Source organism: Bos grunniens, chromosome 11, assembly GCF_055505025.1.
Source record: "Bos grunniens cultivar Pamir isolate PY7600 chromosome 11, Bosgru_T2T1.0, whole genome shotgun sequence".
NCBI classification, from domain to species: Eukaryota; Metazoa; Chordata; class Mammalia; order Artiodactyla; family Bovidae; genus Bos; species Bos grunniens.
Genome location: NC_141175.1, coordinates 46067382 through 46088615, shown reverse-complemented (window position 1 = coordinate 46088615; position 21234 = coordinate 46067382). Strand labels below are relative to the sequence as shown.

Below are 21234 nucleotides of genomic sequence, written 5' to 3'. Positions count from 1 at the left end.
TTAGCTCATCTTGCAGACTTGAAAATGTTTCAATTTAAAACTACAAGCCAAATAGTACTTATTGTGAAACTTACATTGTGATAAAGCTTTTCAGTGAAAACTAACATTGTTTTGACTTGCAAGTAATACCAGGCTGTGTTACACACCTCCTGTAAAAATTAAAATTTAAAACTGTCAAAAGATAAAGTGACATACTTATAACAAAGTCCCAGCAATATATTTCAGTCCATGGCATTTTTCAACCTTGATACAAGTTCCAAGGAACTGTTCATAATTCAAACTCTAATGGTGCAATTAAGGGAAGTAATTAATTTACAATGTACTAACATATTAAAAGGCAGTCTCAGTTCAGTTCAGTTGCTCAGTCGTGTCCAGCTCTTTTGTGACCCCATGAATCGCAGCATGCCAGGCCTCCCTGTCCATCACCAATTCCCGGAGTTCACTCAAACTCATGTCCATCGAGTCAGTGATGCCATCCAGCCATCTCATCCTCTGTCGTCCCTTTCTCCTCCTCCCCCCAATCCCTCCCAGCATCAGGGTCTTTTCCAATGAGTCAACTCTTCACATGAGGTGGCCAAAGTATTGGAGTTTCAGCTTTAGCATCAGTCCTTCCAATGAACACCCAGGACTGATCTCCCTTAGAATGGACTGGTTGGATCTCCTTGCAGTCCAAGGGAGTCTCAAGAGTCTTCTCCAACACCACAGTTCAGAAGCATCAGTTTTCCGGCACTCAGCTTTCTTCACAGTCCAACTCTCACATCCATACATGACTACTGGAAAAACCATAGCCTTGACTAGACGGACCTTTGTTGGCAAAGTAATGTCTCTACTTTTTAATATTCTATCTAGCCCAAGGTCAGGGGCAGCGGCCAAGAGGAGCTACCCCACACCCGAGGTCAGGGGCGGTGGCGGGAAGGAGCTACCCCATGCCCGAGGTCAGGGGTGATGGCCTGGAGGAGCTACCACACACCCGAGGTGAGGGGCAGTGGCCGAGAGGGCCAACCCCATGTCCAAGGAGTGGCAGCTGCACGGGTGCAGGAGGGCCGAGAGGAGCTACTCCATGTTCAGGGTCAGGAGGGGCAGCCATGAGGAGATACCCCTTGTCCAAAGTAAGGAGCAGCAGTTGTGCTTTGCTGGAGCAGCTGTGAAGAGATACCCCACGTCCAAGGTAAGAGAAACCCAAGTAAGATGGTAGGTGTTGCAAGAGGGCATCAGAGGGCAGACACACTGAAACCATACTCACAGAAAACTAGCCAATCTGATCACACGGACCACAGCCTTGTCTAACTCAGTGAAACTAAGCCATGCCGTGTGGGACCATCCAAGATGGATGGGTCATGGTGGAGAGATCTGACAGAATGTGGTCCACTGGAGAATGGAATGGCAAACCACTTCAGTATTCTTGCCTTGAGAACCCCATGAACAGTATGAAAAGGCAAAATGATAGGATACTGAAAGAGGAACTCCCCAGGTCAGTAGGTGCCCAATATGCTGCTGGAGATCAGGGGACAAATAACTCCAGAAAGAATGAAGGGATGGCGCCAAAGCAAAAACAATACCCAGCTGTGGATGTGACTGGTGATAGAAGCAAGGTCCGATGCTATAAAGAGCAATACTGCATAGAAACCTGGAATGTCAGGCCCATGAATCAAGGCAAATTGGAAGTGGTCAAACAGGAGATGGCAAGAGCGAACGTCGATATTCTAGGAACTAGTGAACTAAAATGGACTGTAATTGGTGAATTTAACTCAGATGACCATTATATCTACTACTGTGTGCAGGAATCCCTTAGAAGAAATGGAGTAGCCATTGGTCAACAAAAGGGTCCAAAATGCAGTACTTGGATGCAATCTCAAAAACGACAGAATGATCTCTGTTTGTTTCCAAGGCAAACCATTCAGTATCATGGTAATCCAAGCCTATGCCCCAACAAGTAACTCTGAAGAAGCAGAAGTTGAACGGTTCTATGAAGACCTACAAGACCTTTTAGAACTAACATCCAAAAAAGATGTCCTTTTCATTATAGGGGACTGGAATGCAAAAGTAGGAAGTCAAGAAACACCTGGAGTAACAGGAAAATTTGGCCTTGGAGTATGGAATGAAGCAGGGCAAAGGCTAATAGAGTTTTGCCAAGAGAACACACCAGTCACAGCAAACACCCTCTTCCAACAACACAAGAGAAGACTCTACACATGGACATCACCCGATGGTCAACACCGAAATCAGATTGATTATATTCTTTGTAGTTAAAGATGGAGAAGCTGTATATAATCAGCAAAAACAAGATAGGGAACTGACTGTGGTTCAGATCATGAACTCCTTATTGCCAAATTTAGACTTAAAAGGCAGTCTAGTCTTTAGCTAATAGAGTTTCTAAAAATGCCTTCTTATCAGTGAATATGTGCAATTAACCATACACTCATGTCATATATATAAATATTTGGCAGTAGTTGTCTATGAGGAAAGAAATTTGCAAAATGAAAATTCACCATAGATCAGTATCCACAGATGAATATTTACAATGGATTTTGTTGATAAGAAATAGCACCTTTCAACTCTTATTCCCCCAAAAGAACTCCCTTATTTATATCTGTAGAACTTCATTATGAAAACTGTACTCAAGTATTAGATTTTTAACTTTATAGAAAATATTTATGGAAATTTGCTATCATACTCAATTATTACATTTAAAATTTTGTTTTATCAATAAAGATCTATGGAAATTTGTTTTCTCAAGTACCTATATAATAACCTCGATTTTGCTTCATGACCCATAAGCCTATACTATTTGCTGTTTGGTTCTTTATAGAAAAAGTTTGATGATTCCATATTTAATTAATATATCAGAATTTATAATTAGCACATATATACTTTTGGAAACTCTTCCTAAGGAAATGATGTGATCAATCTTATGTCCAAGACTGGTGATGTAGAAAAGGAAGAGTCAAAAGAAAAGGGAGCAATCAAGCCAAAAATCAAATTATCCTCCAATTAAAAAAGAAATTAAAACAGTTTGGTGATGACAGCAATACTTACTTAGTCTTACAAAGGAATTCTACGTTTATTTACCGAAAATATTACATCTACCTTTTATGCATATAATATATAACATTATACTGTTTTTGAGGGGCAAACTCCCCAGTCAGTAGGTGCCCAATATGCTACTGGAGAAGAGCAGAGAAATAGCTCCAGAAGGTATGAGGAGGCTGATTTAGCCAAAGCAGAAACAACACCCAGCTGTGCGTGTGTCTGGTGGTGAAAGTAAAGTCCAATGCTGTAAAGAAAAGTATTGCATAGGAACCTGGAACGTTAGGTCCATGAATCAAGGTAAATTTAAAGTGGTCAACAGGAGATGGCAAGAGTGAACATCAACATCTTAGCAATAGTGAACTAAAATGGACTGGAGTGGGCAAATTTAATTCAGATGACATGGGCAAGAATCTCATAGAAGAAATGGAGTAGCTTTCATAGTCATCAAAAGAGTCCAAAATGTAGTACTTGGGTACAATCTTAAAAATGACAGAATGATCTCTGTTTGTTTCCAAGGCAAACCATTCAACATCACAGTAATCCAAGTCTATGCCCCAACCACTAATGCCAAAGAAGATGAAGTTGAATGATTTTATGAAGACCAACAAGGCTTTCTAGAACTAACACCAAAAAAGATGTCCTTTCTTCATCATGAAAGTGAAAGTGAAGTCACTCAGTCGTGTCCGACTCTTTGCGACCCACCCCATGGACTGTAGCCTACCAGGCTCCTCTGTCCATGGGATTTTCCAGGCAGTAGTACTGGAGTGGATTGCTATTTCCTTCTCCAGAGGATGTTCCCGACCCAGGGATCGAACCCGGGTCTCCCACATTGTAGACAGACGCTTTACCATCTGAGCCACTTTCTTCATCATAGGGGACTGGAATGCAAAAGTAGGAACTCAAGAGATACCTGGAGTAACAGGCAAGTTTGGCCTAGGAGTACAAAATGAAGCAGGGCAAAGGCTAACAGTTTTGCCAAGAGAAGGCATTGGTCATAGCAGACACCTTCTTCCAACATGAGAGACGACCATACACATGGATATCACCAGATGGTCAATACCAAAATCAGACTTATTATATTCTTTGTAGTCAAAGATGGAGACGCTCTATACAGTCAGCAAAAACAAGACTGGGAGCTGTCTGTGGCTCAGATCATGAACTCCTTATTGCCAAATCAGACTTAAATTGAAGGACATAGAGAAAACCACTAGGCCATTCAGTTACGACCTAAATCAAATCCCTTATGATTATACATTGGAAGCAACAAATAGATTCAAAGGATTAAATCTGATAGAGTGCTTAAAGAACTATGGATGGAGGTTCATGACATTGTATAGGAGGCAGTGATCAAAATCATCCCCAAGAAAAAGAAATGTAAAAATGCAAAATGGCTGTCTGAGGAGGCCTTACAAATAGCCAAGAAAAAAAGAAAAGCAAAAGGCAAAGGAGAAGAGAAAGATAAACCCATTTGAATACAGAGTTCCAAAGAATAGGAAGGAGAGAGAAGAAAACCTTCCTAAGTGATCAATGCAAAGAAAAGAGGAAAACAATAGAATGGGAAAGACTGGAGATCTTTTCAAGAAAATTATGATACCAAAGGAACATACCATGCAAAGATGGGCACAATAAAGGACAGAAATGGTACGGACCTAACAGAAGCAGAAGATACTAGGGAGAGATGGCAAGAATACACAGAAGAAGTGTACACAAAAGGTCCTAATGACTCAGATAACCACAGTGGTGTGATCACTCACCTAGAGCTAGACATCTTGGAGTGCAAAGCCAAGGGGGCCTTAGGAAGCATCACTACGAACAAAGCTAGTGGAGAGGATGGAATTCCAGTTGAGCTGTTTCAAATCCTAAAGGATGATGCTGTGAAAGTGCTGCACTCACTATGCCAGCAAATTTGGAAAGCTCAGCAGTGGCCATGGGACCAGAAAAGATCAGTTTTCATTCCAGTCCCCAAGAAGGGCAATGCTCAAGAATGTTCAAATTACCACACAATTGCACTCATTTCACATGCTAGCAAAGTAATGCTCAAAATTCTCCAAGTCAGGCTTCAGCAATACATGAACTGAGAACTTCCAGATATTCAGGTTGGATTTAGAAAAGGCAGAGGAACCAGAGATCAAATTGCCAACATCTGTTGGATCTTAGAAAAAGCAAGAGAATTTCAGAAAAACATCTACTTCTGCTTCATTGACTACACTAAAGCCTTTGACCATGTGGATCACAACAAACTGGAAAATTCTTCAAGAGTGGGAATATCAGACCACTTGACCTGCCTCTTGAGAAACCTGTATACAGGTCAAGAAGAAACAGTTAGAACCAGACATGGAACAATGGACTGGTTCCAAATTGGGAAAGGAGTACATCAAGGCTGTATATTGTCACCCTGCTTATTTAACTTCTACGCAGAGTACATCATGCAAAATGCCAGGCTGGATGAGGCACAAACTGGAATCAAGATTGCTGGGTGAAGTATCAATAACCTTAGATATGCAGATGACACCACCCTAATAGCAGAAAGCAATGAGGAACTAAAGAGTGCCTTGATGATGGTGAAAGAGGAGAGTAAAAAACCTGGCTTAAAAGTCAACATTCAAAAAAGTAAGATCATGGCATCTGGTTCCAATACCTCATGGCAAATAGATGGGTAAACAATGGAAACAGTGACAGACTTTATTTTCTTAGGCTCCAAAATCACTGTGGACAGTGAATACAGCCATGAAATTAAGACACGTGCTCCTTGGAAGAACAGTTATGGGAAACCAAGACAGCATATTAAAAAGCAGAGACATCACTTTGCCGACAAATGTCCATATAGTCAAAGCTATGGTTTTTCCAGGAGACACGTTCAAATGTGAGTGTTGGACCATAAAGACAGCTGAGCACTGAAGAACTGACTTTTGAATTCTGTGGTGCTGAAGATGACTCGAGAGTCCCTTGGACAGCAAGGAGATCAAACCAGTCAACCCTAAATGAAGTCAACCTTGAATATTCATTAGAAGGACTGATGCTGAAGCTGAAGCACCAATACTTTGGCCCCCTGATGCGAGGAGCCGAGTCATTGGAAAACACCCTGATGCTGGGAAAGATTGAGGGCAGGAGGGGAAGAGGGCAACAGAGGATGAGATAGTTGGATGGTATCATTGACTCGATCAACCTGAGTTTGTGTAAACTCCAGGAGATAGTGAAGGATAGAGCAGCCTGGTATGCTGCAGTCCATGGGGTCACAAACAGTTGGACATGAGTGAGTGGATAGCAAAAAAAAAAAAAATATTCCACATATAATTATGGAATATTTACTCTGTGCCAGATGTATACATGAATTTACTACAAAAGTTAATGAAGCTTAAGCTTCTCATCTTATTTTTACATGTCTTTCCAGTACTAATTTTGTACCTGAAATATTAAATTCTTTTTGAAATTGAAGTATAGTTGATTTACAATATTATAATAGTTTCAGGTGTACAGCATAGTGATTCAGCATTTTTGTAGATTATATTCCATTTAAAGTTATAAACAAAATAATGGCTATATTTCCCTGTGATGTATAACATATCCTTGTTGTTACCTTTATTATAGATAGTAGTTTGTAGCTCTTAATCCTGTACTTCTATCTTGCCCCTCCCTGCCTTCTCTCTCCCCACTGGTAACCATTAGTCTCTTTTCTATGAGTCTTTTCTTGTTTTGTTATATATATTTATTTTTTAGATTCCACTTCTAAGTGATAACATATAGTATTTGTCTATGACTTACTTTATTAAATATAATATTCTCTAGGTCCATTGAATTATTTTTCTTAAGAAGTATAAGCTTCAAACCCTATAAAGCATGGATCTACCCCCTGATGCCCATTCATCACGTTTTCACACACTTCACCACGCTTAGTTGTTTAGAATCATGTGTCTGGGAGCCACATGGCACAAGAAGACATTGTAAGATACACAGTCCTTTTTTGTGTTGTTCGTCTCTTTTTGGATACTTATAAGGTTTAAATGGCATGTAATGAGTCTAAATAGACAATATAAATGAAAATATATTTGAAAAGTGTCATATTGATTAATCCCAACCTTTACTGCCACCCAATCAGGATTACCTAGTGAATGGCTTTATTTAAACTGTTACTAATTGGAAGTTCAAAAAAAAAAATTCAGAAGAATGAATCACTTAGTTTCTGTCATTCTCAATGAAAATTTTTAGTTTATCATTTGCCAAACTGACTTATATTAGTAACATCCTTTAGCACTATTAAGTGAAAATGGCTTCCACTGAACAAAAGATGACAAACACTGATAGTCTTTGGCCATGATCCAGGTTTAAAAATTTACACATATCCTGTCTGTATCATCTAAGATCTATTCAATAAAATAAAAGACTTTCTATTCCTGGGAGCTCTATTACCTTTCACAGATGATATTTAATGTACTACCAAAATGAATATGCAGATTTAAAAGAATAAGTATTTAAAGTTAGGGAGTTCCCTGACAATCCAGTGGTCAGGATTTGGTGCTTTCACTATTGATGGCCCAGGTTCAATACCTGTTAGGGGAACTAAGATCCTACAAGTTGTGCAGCATGACCAAAAAAAAGTTACTTAAAGCTTAAAAGTGAACAGTGCATCTATTGAGATAATCATATGGTTTTTATTTTTCAATTTGTTAATGTGGTGTATTACATTGATTGATTTGCGGATATTGAAGAATCCTTGCATCCCTGGGATAAAGCCCACTTGGTCATGGTGTATGATCTTTTTAATGTGTTGTTAGATTCTGATTGCTAGAATTTTGTTAAGGATTTTTGCATCTATGTTCATCAGTGATATTGGCCTGTAGTTTTCTTTTTTTGTGGGATCTTTGTCAGGTTTTGGTATTAGGGTGATGGTGGCCTGGTAGAATGAGTTTGGAAGTTTACCTTCCTCTGCAATTTTGTGGAAGAGTTTGAGCAGGATAGGTGTTAGCTCTTCTCTAAATTTTTGGTAGAATTCAGCTGTGAAGCTGTCTGGACCTGGGCTTTTGTTTGCTGGAAGATTTTTGATTACAGTTTCAATTTCTGTGCTTGTGATGGGTCTGTTAAGATTTTCTATTTCTTCCTGATTATCTCAATAGATGCAGAGAAAGCCTTTGACAAAATTCAATACCCATTTATGATAAAAACTCTCCAGAAAGCAGGAATAGAAGGAACATACCTCAACATAATAAAAGCTATATATGACAAACCCACAGCAAACATTATCCTCACTGGTGAAAAATTGAAAGCATTTCCTCTAAAGTCAGGAACAAGACAAGGGTGCCCACTTTCACCATTACTATTCAACATAGTTTTGGAAGTTTTGGCCCCAGCAATCAGAGCAGAAAAAGAAACAAAAGGAATCCAAATTGGAAAAGAAGAAGTAAAACTCTCACTATTTGCAAAGACATGATCCTCTACATAGAAAACCCTAAAGACTCCACCAGAAAATTACTAGAACTAATCAATGACTATAGTAAAGTTGCAGGATATAAAATCAACACACAGAAATCCCTTGCATTCCTATACACTAATAATGAGAAAACAGAAAGAGAAATTAAGGAAACAATTCCATTTACCATTGCAACGGAAAGAATAAAATACTAAAGACCTATATATAGAAAACTATAAAACACTGGTGAAAGAAATCAAAGAGGACACTAATAGATGGAGAAATATACCATGTTCATGGATTGGAAGAATCAATATAATGAAAATGAGTATACTACCCAAAGCAATTTATAGATTCAATGCAATCCCTATCAAGCTACCAACAGTATTCTTCACAGAGCTAGAACAAATAATCTCACAATTTGTATGGAAATACAAAAAACCTTGAATAGCCAAAGCGATCCTGAGAAAGAAGAATGGAACTGGAGGAATCAACCCACCTGACTTCAGGCTCTACTACAAAGCCACAGTTATCAAGACAGTATGGTACTGGCACAAAGACAGAAATATTGATCAATGGAACAAAATAGAAAGCCCAGAGATAAATCCATGCACATATGGACACCTTATCTTTGACAAAGGAGGCAAGAATATACAATGGATTAAAGACAATCTCTTTAACAAGTGGTGCTGGGAAATCTGGTCAACCACTTGTAAAAGAATGAAACTAGAACACTTTCTAACACCATACACAAAAATAAACTCAAAATAGATTAAAGATCTAAATGTAAGACCAGAAACTATAAAACTCTTAGAGGAGAATATAGGCAAAACACTCTCTGACATACATCACAGCAGGATCCTCTATGACCCACCTCCCAGAATATTGGAAATAAAAGCAAAAATAAACAAATGGGACCTAATTAACCTTAAAAGCTTCTGCACATCAAAGGAAACTATTAGCAAGGTGAAAAGACAGCCTTCAGAATGGGAGAAAATAATAGCAAATGAAGCAACTGACAAACAACTAATCTCAAAAATATACAAGCAACTCCTACAGCTCAACTCCAGAAAAATAAATGACCCAATCAAAAAATGGGCCAAAGAACTAAATAGACATTTCTCCAAAGAAGACATACAGATGGCTAACAAACACATGAAAAGATGCTCAACATCACTCATTATCAGAGAAATGCAAATCAAAACCACTATGAGGTACCATTTCACACCAGTCAGAATGGCTGTGATCCAAAAGTCTACAAATAATAAATGCTGGAGAGGGTGTGGAGAAAAGGGAACCCTCTTACACTGTTGGTGGGAATGCAAACTAGTACAGCCACTATGGAGAACAGTGTGGAGATTCCTTAAAAAACTGGAAATAGAACTGCCTTACGATCCAGCAATCCCACTGCTGGGCATACACACTGAGGAAACCAGAAGGGAAAGAGACACGTGTACCCCAATGTTCATCGCAGCACTGTTTATAATAGCCAGGACATGGAAGCAACCTAGATGTCCATCAGCAGATGAATGGATAAGAAAGCTGTGGTACATATACACAATGGAGTATTACTCAGCCATTAAAAAGAATACATTTGAATCAGTTCTAATGAGGTGGATGAAACTGGAGCCTATTATACAGAGTGAAGTAAGCCAGAAGGAAAAACACCAATACAGTATACTAACGCATATATATGGAATTTAGAAAGATGGTAACCATAACCCTGTGTACGAGACAGCAAAAGAGACACTGATGTATAGAACAGTCTTATGGACTCTGTGGGAGAGGGAGAGGGTGGGAAGATTTGGGAGAATGGCATTGAAACATGTAAAATATCATGTATGAAACAAGATGCCAGTCCAGGTTCAATGCATGATACTGGATGCTTGGGGCTGGTGCACTGGGACGACCCAGAGGGATGGTATGGGGAGGGAGGAGGGAAGAGGGTTCAGGATGGGGAACACATGTATACCTGTGGTGGATTCATTTTGATATTTGGCAAAACTAATACAATTATGTAAATTTTAAAAATAAAATAAAATAAAAATAAAAGTGAACAGTGCAAAACAGAGAAGAAAACAATAGAATGAGAAAGACTAGAGACCTCTTCAAGAAATTAGAGATACCAAGGGAACATTTCATGCAAAGATGGGCACAATATAGGACAGAAACAATAAGGACATAATGGAAGCAGAAGACATTAAGAAAAGGTGGCAAGAATATACAGAAAACTATACAAAAAAGGTCATAATGACCCGGGCAACCTCAATGGTGTGGTCATTCACCTACAGCCGGACATCAGAGTGTGAAGTCAAGTGGGCCTTACGAAGGATTACCATGAACAAAGCTAGTGGAGGTGATGGAATTCCAGCTGAGCTATTTCTAATCCTAAAAGATGATGCTGTTAAAGTGCTGCACTCGAAATGCCAGCAAATTTTTAAAACTCAGCAGTGGCCACACGACTGGAAAAGGCCAGTTTTAATTCTAATCCCCCAAAAGGGCAATGCCAAAGAATGTTCAAATTGCCCCACAATTAAACTCATTTCACATGCTAGCAAGGTAATGCTCAAAATCCTTAAAGCTAGGCTTCGACAGTACATGGACCAAGAACATCCAGATGTACAAGCTGGATTTAGAAAAGGCAGAGGAACCTGAGATCAAATTGCCAACATCCATTGGATTACAGAAAAAGTAAGGGAATTCAAGAAAAACATCTGCTTCTGCTTCATTGACTACTAAAACCTTTGACTGTGTGGATAACAACAAACTGGAAAATTCTTCAAGAGATGGGAATACCAGATCACCTTACCTGCCTCCTGAGAAATCTGTATGCAGGTCAAGAAGCAACAGTTAGAACCAGACATGGAACAATGACTGGTTCCAAATTGGGAAAGGAATATGTCAAGGCTGTATATTGTCACCCTGCTTATTTAACTTCTACTCAGAGTACATCATGCAAAATGCCAGGCTGAATGAGGCACAAACTGGAATCAAGATTGCCGGGAGAAATATCAATAACCTTAGATATGCAAATGACACCAACCTAATGGCAGAAAGTGAAGAGGAACTAAAGAGTGTCTTGATGAAGGTGAAAGAGGAGAGTGAAAACCTGGCTTAAAAGTCAACATTCAAATAAGTAAGATCATGACATCTGGTTCCATCACTTCATGGCAAATAGAGAGGTAAACAATGGAAACAGTGAGAGACTTCATTTTGTTGGGCTCCAAAATCACTGCAGATGGTGACTGCAGCCATGAAATTTAAGACGCTTTTTCCTTGACAGAAAAGCTACAATAAACCAAGACAGCATATTAAAAAGCAGAGACATCACTTAGCCAACAGAAAAGCTACAATAAACCAAGACAGCATACTAAAAAGCAGAGACATCACTTAGCCAACACACGTCCTTACAGTCAAAGCTATGGTTTTTCCTGTAGTCATGTAGGGATGTGAGAGTTGGACCATAAAGAAGAATGTGCACCAAAGAACTGATGCTTTCGAATTCTGTGGTGCTGGAGATAACTCAAGAGTTCCTTGGACAGCAGGGAAATCAAACCAGTCAATTCTATATGAAATCAACCTTGACTCTTCATTGGAAGAACTGATGCCGAAGTTGCAGTTCCAATACTTTGGCCACTTGATGCAAATAGCCGACTCATTGGAAAAGATCCTGACACTAGTAAACATGGAGGGCTTGAGAAGGGAATGATAAGAGGACAGGATAGTTGGATAGCATGATGGACTCAATGGACATGAGTTAGAGCAAACTCCAGGAAATAGTGAAGGATGAGGAATTCTGGCATGCCGCAGTCTATGGCATCGCAAAGTGTCGGACATGACAGTAACTGAACCACAACATATGGCAGTTCATTATTTTATTCACCACTTTTTACCCATGATAAAAATAAATTTAAAACAAAATTAATAGTTTTCCTATTTAAAAGCAAATTTCCTTTGCCATAGTTACGTCCTTTTCAATCCTAACTTTTTTTGTGTGTTTATCTTCTTCTGCACCTTGATGACATTTTTTCTAAACTATTATTTTACAGGTTTCTTCTAGAATGACTTTGATTTTGTTGAGGAATTCTGTTTTTAAAATTTTGATTTAATTTCTTTATTTTCATTTCTCTATATTGTTTGGATTTGTCTTTGTCTTCTTGAGATGAAAGCATAGGTCATTTATTTTCAATCTTTTTTAAAAATAATGCATTTAAGGCTGTGAAGTTTCTGTGGCTGCAAGCCACAGATACTGATATATAATATTTTCATTGTCATTAAGTTGTAAGTTTATAATTTCCATTTGATATCACCTTTAGCCCGAGTAATAAGTATGCTATTAAATTAGCTCAGGTTTTCTATTTATGTTATTCAAGTTGTTAATAGCCTTACTGTTTTTTTCCTACACCTCATGTGCCTCATGCATTGCAGGCAGATTTTTTACCACTGAGCCACTGGGGAAGGTTCAAGTAGCTATAGCATTATTCATTTAACTACTGAGCTCCAAACTTTTTTAAAAGAAAAACCTTCAAGGAAAAATTGAAAAACCCACAAAGTGCAAGATGTTAGCACACCCTTCTCTTAAAAACATACTGTAACATCGTGTACTTTGTGGATTTTTCAACATTCATAAGACACATCTGTTATCTCACTGCATAAGCTACTTGAATGTCCTCATGACATGGCAGCTAGCTTCCCCCAGAGCAAGCGATCAGAAAGAAAGGGGCAAAAAGGAAGCCCCAATACATTCATTACCTAGTTTCAGAAGTCACACATCATACTTGAAGTGAGTTACCAGGTCTAGCTCATTCAAGGGATGAGAGGTTAAGGTACCACCTTTTGAAAAGAGGAGTATCAAAGAATTTCAGCACACATTTTAAAACTACCTCATGTTTTTTTTCCTTTTAATCCTTTGTCTTCAGATCTTTTGTCTGACACTTGGAAGCATTTATTTATATTTTTTCCCATTTGAACCATGATATTTTGGGTTTGGAGTGTTTTTTTATATGCAACACATACTTGAATATTTAAAAATCCAATTTTATGGTCTCTGATTTTCAATAGGTGAATTTAATTCATTAACATTATAATTACTGATGCTTAGACATTCTTGACAGCTTATTTTTTACTTTTTATTTGCCATACCTTTAATTATTTCCTTCTGATTATTTCCTCTCTGCTCTGTAATAATTTATCAATTTTTATTTCTTTGGTGTTTTTTTTCTTATTTACTGATTCTAAAGTTACACCATTTGTGTTGGTTGGTTAGGGTTACTACCAGAAGAAAACAACATAGCCGGGGCACATTAAACAAGAGAAATATTATTTTCTCATAGCTGTGGAGGCTGGAAGTTTTAAGACGAAGGTGTTGACAGGTTTGGTTTCTCCTGATGCCTCTGTCATTGTCTTGCAGGTGACCATCTTCTTGCTGGATTTACCTCTGTGCACATACATCCCTGTTGGTCTTTCTTCCTCTTCTTATAAATACACCAGCCATTTTGGATTAGGGCTCCACCTCCATGGCCTCATTTAACCTTAATTATATCTTTAAAGGCTTCACTTCCAAATATATTACATTGGGAGTTACAGCTTTAGCATATCGGTTTGGAAGGAGAGGAGGATGTAACTCACTTCATAAAATCACCCATTCCTATTTTTCTGGTGAATATTCTTAAATTCTTTACATACTCGTATCAGCTTATTTTTCTAACAACACATGGGGTTTATCAGTATTTACTTATTTTGACCTCTCCATTCACCTGCTTTGCTACAACTTAATTATTCACCCTTCCTTTCCCAGGAACATTTTCTTGATTCCTAGTCCCCCTTCTTACAACATGGAGAACTTTGGCGCTTTTGTCAACTTTAGCAGTCATCTTATCTGGACGTTAGATTTCTGCTTTCTTTCTTCAATCTGATTTTGTGTGTTTTCCCATTTTCAGTGGATTCTTCACAACTTCTGGTCCCTTTATGTATTCTTGACTTTAATTCCAGTTATAAGTCTTAAACACACAGACACACACACTTACATTTCATCATTAATAAAGGTATGGCAGAGGAGGGAGAAGCTGATGAACAAACTCAATCCACTATCTTAAAACAGAAGAGGTACATTTCATATAGAAGTTAATTCTACAGAGTAGAGACTTCTGACTGGGAAAATTTGAACTTGGAAATTCAAGACAGGTTTGAGTCAATAGAAGTCAAAAAAAATTATATTCATAATATTGTTTACAAGTATTTTAATTAATTTACATTGATTCAGTTATAATGCTAAATTGTAATTCTTGCTTCAGAAGTGTACAGGTATAAGACTCTTCTAAATAAAAACAGTGCCAAAGAAGCTATTTTATGTCAATTTGATCACCAAGTAAGTGCCTTAGGAGTGGCAGATGTAAGGCATACTACAGAAATCATGCCAACGGAAGACAAACTACCCAGTATCATTATGCCAAGGGAAGGCACAGGTGGCTGGAGAGCAGCAGCTACAGGTCTTTTTATAATGTTATCAAATGGCACACACTTGACTCCAGCTGTTCCTGTGCCAATGGCCAAGGTAATTAGGGATGCCAACATGAGAGAGTTCAGAAGGCACATTCATCCTCATGCCATCCAACATTGGACCAGAGAAACAATCTTGGGTGGCACATTAACTGGCTTTTGTGCCACAGAAATAATTAGGTTGGAGAGGTCACTTCAACTTTGAAAAGCAGGATAAGGTCCCAAAGGCACAGAATTAAAAGTATTTCTATGACCAATAGAAAGATTTCAAAACCACACAACTTCTACCTAGAGAAAGCAGGGACAACGAAGAGTCTAGAGCTTCAACAACAGTGAAATTTTAAAATATTTTTAGAGTTACAGAAAAGTTTGCAGTACAAAGACCTTTTTTTCTTGAATCATTGGAGAGTAAGCTGCCAACATACTCTTGAATATGCTTGTGTTTATCTCCTACAAATTTGGATATTGTCAATCAAATCATTAGAATCATGAAATGAACACTGGTAACATGACTCTCATTTAATCACTGAAGTTTCACCATTTATTGCAGTAATGTTCTTCACATCATACAGATCCATTTCTTGATAGATTTAGCTGCTGTGTCTCTTTAGTATAAAATAGTTCTTCAGTCTTTCCACTGATATGAACTTAGATTTTTTGAAGAATATAGGCTAGATATTAGAATGTCCCTCAATTTGAGTTCAATTGGTGTTTCCACATGATTAGATCCAGATTATGCACATTTTTAAGGGCTGTTGTTTCCTTATTAAAATATATAAGGTAGCAAATTATTTTTACTTGTTCAGTTTTGATCATTTGATTAACATGGTGATCTACCAGCCTTGTCCACTGTAAAGTAACTCTTTTTCCTTTTGTAAACTGCCTTGTGGGGAAATATTTTAAGACTATGTAAATAATACCCTGCCACATTCATTAATGATTGTTGCCTTATTCAAGTACTGTTATGATATTTGCCAAACTGTGATTTTCCTCATTTTATCATTCCTTTTAGATGTATTAAACAACTTTATTTATTTACTTATGTAATTACTTATATCGATGTGAATGCAGGGTGCCTCATTTTATTATATAACATTTTATTATATAATGGATTATAGGCATACTCTGGAGATATTGTGGGTTCAGTTTCAGACCATTGCAATAAAGCAAGTCACAAGAATTTTTTTGGTTTCCTATCGCATGTAACAGAGAAGACAATGGCACCCCACTCCAGTACTCTTGCCTGGAAAATCCCATGGATGGAGGAGCCTGGTAGGCTGTAGTCCATGGGGTCGCTAAGAGTTGGACATGACTGAGCGACTCCACTTTCACTTTCCACTTTCATGCATTGGAGAAGGAAATGGCAACCCACTCCAGTGTTCTTGCCTGGAGAATCCCAGGGACGGGGGAGCCTGGTGGGCTTCTGTCTATGGGGTCGCACAGAGTCGGACACGACTGAAGCGACTTAGCAGCAGCAGCAGCATTACATGTAAAATTTATGTTAACACTACACTGTAGACTATTAAGTATGCAATAGCATTATGTCTTAGAAAACAATGTACATACCTTAATTTTAAAAGGCCGCAGAGTGCCTGAAGAACTATGGACAGAGGTTCATAATACTGTACAGGAGGCAGCAAACACAACCATCCTAAAGAGAAGGCAAAGTTGTTGTCTGAGGAGGCTTTACAAATAGCTGAAGAAAGAAGAGAAGTGAAAAGCAAGGGAGAGAGGGAAAGCTACACCAAACTAAATGCAGAGTTCCAGAGAACAGAAAGTAGAGATAAGAAGACTTTCTTCAATGAACAATGCAAAGCAATAGAGGAAAACAACAGAAGGGGAAAGATGAGAGATCTCTTTAAGATAATTGGAAATATCAAAGGAACATCTCATGCAAAGGTGGGCACAATAAAGGACAGAAACAGTAAAGACCTAATAGAAACAGGAGAGATCAGAAAGATGCCACAAGAATACACAGAACTGTACAAAAAAGATTTTCATGACCCGGATAACCACAATGGTGTCGTCATTCACTCAGGGCTAAACATTCTAGAGTGTGACGTCAGGTGGGCCTTAGCAACAGTATTGCCAATAAAACTAGCAGAGGTGATGGAATTCCAACAGAGCTATTTAAAAGCCTAAAAGTTGATGCTATTAAAGTGCTGCACTCAATATGTCAGCAAAATTGAAAAAGCAGTGGCCACAGGACTGGAAAAAGTCCCTCTTCATCCGAATTCCCAAGAAGGGTAGTACTAAAGAATGTTCAAACTACTGGACGATTGCACTCATCTCCCATGCTAGTAAAGTTATGCTCAAAATCCTTCAATCTAGGCTTCAGCATTACACGAACTGAGAAGTTCTAGATGTTCAAGCTGGGTTTAGAAAAGGCAGAGGAACCAGAGATCAAATCGCCAACATTCACTGGATAACAGAGAAAGCAAGGGAATTCCAGAAAAACATCTACTTCTGCTTCATTGACTATGCTAAAGCCTTTGACTGTGTGGATCATAACAAACTGGAAAACTTTTTACCTGTCTCCTGAGTATGCGGGTCAAGAAGCAACAGTTAGAACCTTATATGGAACAACTGACAGGTTCAAAATTGATCAAGGAGTACAAGTCTGTTTACTGTCACCCTGTTTATTTAGTTTATATGCAGAATACATCATTCACAATGCCAGGCTGGATGAGTTACAAGGTGGAATCAAGATTGCTGGGAGAAATATAAACAACCTCAGATATGCAGATGATAGATACCACTTTAATGGCAGAAAGTGAAGAGAAACTAAAAGCCTCTTGATGAGGGTGAAAGAGAAAAGGGAAACAGACAGCGTAAAACTTAATATGAAGAAAACTAAGATCACATGGTATTTGGTGCCATCACTTCATGGCAGATAGAAGGGGAAAATGTGGAAGCAGTGACAGATCCTCTTCTTGGGCTCTAAAATCACTGTGGATGGTGACCTGCAGCAATGAAATTGGACGAAGATTGCTTCTGGGCAGGAAAGCTATAACCAACCTAGACAGTGTATTAAAAAGCAAAGACACCACTTTGCTGACAAAGGCCCATATTGTCAAAGCTATGGTCTTTCCAGTAGTCACGTATGGATGTGAGATTTGGACCATAAAGAAGGCAGAGTGCTGAAAGAATTAATGTTTTCTAACTGGTGTTGGGGAAGACTCTTGAGAGTCTCTTGGACTGCAAGGAGATCAAACTAGTCAATCCTAAAGGAAATCAACCCTGAATACTCATTGGAAGGACTGATGCTGAAGCTGAAGCTCCAATATTTTGGCCACCTGATGCAAGGAGTTGACTCACTGGAAAAGACCTTGATGCTGGGAAAAATTGAAGGCAAAAGAACAAGGCAACAGAGGATGAGATGGTTGGATGGCATCACCAATTCTATGGACATGAACTTTGCAAACTCCAAGAAGTGGTAAGGGACAGGGAAGCCTGGCATGCTGAAGCCCGTGGGGTTGCAAAGAGTCAGACACGACGTGGCAACTAAATAACAAAACTGTTTAACAAGTGCTATCGTCTGAGTCTTCAGTGAATTGTGGTAGTAACATAAAAGACCACTGTTCACATATCACCCTAACCATGAAAAAGTTTGAAACATTGCAAGAATTACCAAAATTTGACAAAAAGCCATGTAATAAGCAAATACTATTGGAAAAATAGTGTGATGGACTTCCTTGAGGTAGGGATACAACAGACTTTTGATTTGTAAAATATGCAGTATCTATAAAGGACAGTGAAGTGGAGGTGCAATGAAATAAGGTGTACCTGTATAATCATCCCATACCATTTTCATATATTCATTAAATATTAAAAATATTTCCTAGTTTCTCTTATGATTTCTTTTTTTTTGCAAGTTTTTTCTTCTCTTTTTTTAAATTTTTTAAATTTTTTTTTATTTTTAAACTTTACATAATTGTATTAGTTTTGCCAAATATCAAAATGAATCCATTCTTCTTTGAATGACACTTTCACTGTAGCACTGTTTCATATGCTGTTAGTTGGGAAATCTGTATATGTATGTATATTACTGACATAATTCATTTGGTGTCATATTTCAGTCTTCTAAAGTGTATTGTGGTTTATTTTATGGACCAGCAGACAGTCTATGTTTAGTTATTATCCCATAGACATTTGAAAAGAACGTGCATTCTAAAGTTGTTGGAGATAAGTTCAAAATCTGTCAGTTTAAGTTGGTTAGAAGGTTCAACATATCTTTTCTGATTTTTTTTTTTTAGTACTCGTTCTTTGAATACTGCATTTGTCTGTTTCTCTTTGTTGTTGTCAGCTTTTGCTTCATATATTTGAAGTTGTTATTTTGTACATAAACATTTAGAAATATGTCTTTCTATTCAACTTTATCACAAGTGTCCTTTTTTATCTCTGGTAATACTTCGTCATGAAATCTAATTTGTCTGATACCTTACTGTTTGCAGGGTATTATCTTTATAATTTCAATCTATTTTGTCATAATAACTTAAGTGTTTCATCTTAGAGACAGAATATAATTAGGTCTTGCTTTTTATCCAGTTCCACAATCTTGGTCTTAAAAAAAATTCAGTCTCTACTTTTTAATTGGAGTGTGAATTTAATTGAATTTAATATAATTATAAATATTTGGGTTTAAGTATCATGGGTCTTATCACCATCTTGCTTGTTTGTTATTTGTTATCCTGTACTGCCCTCTGTGGGGTTCAGTACTTTTAAAGTGTTTTTACATTTCTGTATTGACTTTTTATTTTTCGTTTTTGGCTGTGCCGGGTCTTCGCTGCTGTGTGGGCTTTCCTCCAGTTGCAGCAGGCGGGGCTGCTCTCTAGTTGTAGTGCATGGCTTCTCACTTCAGTAGATTCTCTTCTAGAGCATGGGCTCTAGGCACAGGGGCTTCAGTAGTTGCAGAGCATAGGCTCGATAGTTGTGGAGACAGCTTAGATGCTCCGTGACATGTGGGATCTTCCTGGATCAGGGGTTGAACCCACATCTCCTGCACTGGCAGGTGGACTCTTCACAATGAGCCACCAGGGAAGCCTTCTCTATTGACTTTTTAAAGTTGCATATCTACTTAAAATTTTAAGAAAATCATCTAGGCACTATAACATGCAGTCTTATCACAGTTTATTTAGAATAATATTATACCACTACAGGTAAAATGCACAAACGTTACAGCAGTGTCATTTTTATTTACCCCAACTCCTTGTGATGTAATTTCATACCTATATATGTTATAAATACAATAGTGTATTGTTGGTACCTTTGCTCTAAACAGTTATAGTTTAAAGACATTCTTCCACTAGGAAAAATAGTTTTATTAGAAGTATTATTAATAATACTTTTATTGATTTGTTAAGAAAATACTTTCATTGTTAATATTTACCATCTCCAGAGCTCTTCATTCTTTTATGTAGACCCACATTTGTTAGCATATTTGTTCTACCTAAAGAATTTCCTTGTGGTGCAGGAATTTTTCTTGTGGTTCAGATCTGCTGGTGTTGAGTTGTCTCAGCTTTTATTTATCCAAAAGTCTCTTTATTTCATTCTCATTTTAGAATAAATTTCACTGGATATAAAATTGTGTTGAAAGTTTTGATTTTTTTCAGTACTTAATGCTCCATTATCTTCTGTCATCATTGATTCTGATGAGAAGTCAGCCATAATTCCTATTAGCTGTTAATACTTCTACATAAATTTTTTATGGGTATTTTAAAGATTTTTCTCTTCATCATTGGTTTCAGTATTTTGGATACTGTGCCAAGATATTGTGGGCCTGGGTAAAGCTGCCTTCTGTTTGGAGCTCACTGAGCTTCTTATGTCTGTAGACTAACTTCTTTCACCAATTACATATGTTTTATAGAGTACTTGATTTTGTCTTACCTGTTACTGAGGCTTTGTTCATTTTTGCAGTGTTTTCTTTCTTTCCTTCAAATTGGATGATCTCTACTGAACTATCCTATTCACTAATCCTTTATTATATGGGGCCAATACTTTTTAAAGTAGATTTTTTCATTTTAGATTTCATATTTTTCATTTCTAGAATTCCTCCCCTCCCACTTTCTTAGTTTGTGTCTCTGCTAAGAATCCCTATATATTCACTAATTATGTTCTTTTAAAATCCTTGAACATGTTTATAATAGCTGCTCCAAAGTGCTTGTCTGCCCATCTCAATCTCTTGGTATCCTAGGGTCTGTTACTATTAGCTTTTTTCTCTTCATAATACATCACATTTCCCTACTTCTTCACAAACGTAGTAATATGTTTATGCTGGACATTGTGGATGTCACATTGTAGGG

The 21234-nt window shown here is 37.8% G+C and overlaps 1 protein-coding gene across 16 annotated transcripts in view; it reads right to left on the bottom strand.

Annotated features, from left to right (window-relative positions):
• Positions 1 to 21234, bottom strand: part of WDPCP (WD repeat containing planar cell polarity effector) — a 516387-nt gene that overhangs the window by 109084 nt on the left and 386069 nt on the right. For 5 of the 16 annotated variants that reach the window (XM_086326364.1, XM_086326366.1, XM_086326360.1 and 2 more), the window contains one exon: positions 75 to 149. The exons of the other annotated variants lie outside the window; for them this stretch is intronic. In XM_086326364.1, coding sequence (XP_086182490.1) covers positions 75 to 149 — 75 coding nt within the window. The remainder of the gene's footprint in view (positions 1 to 74; positions 150 to 21234) is intronic. 16 annotated transcript variants of the gene reach the window in all.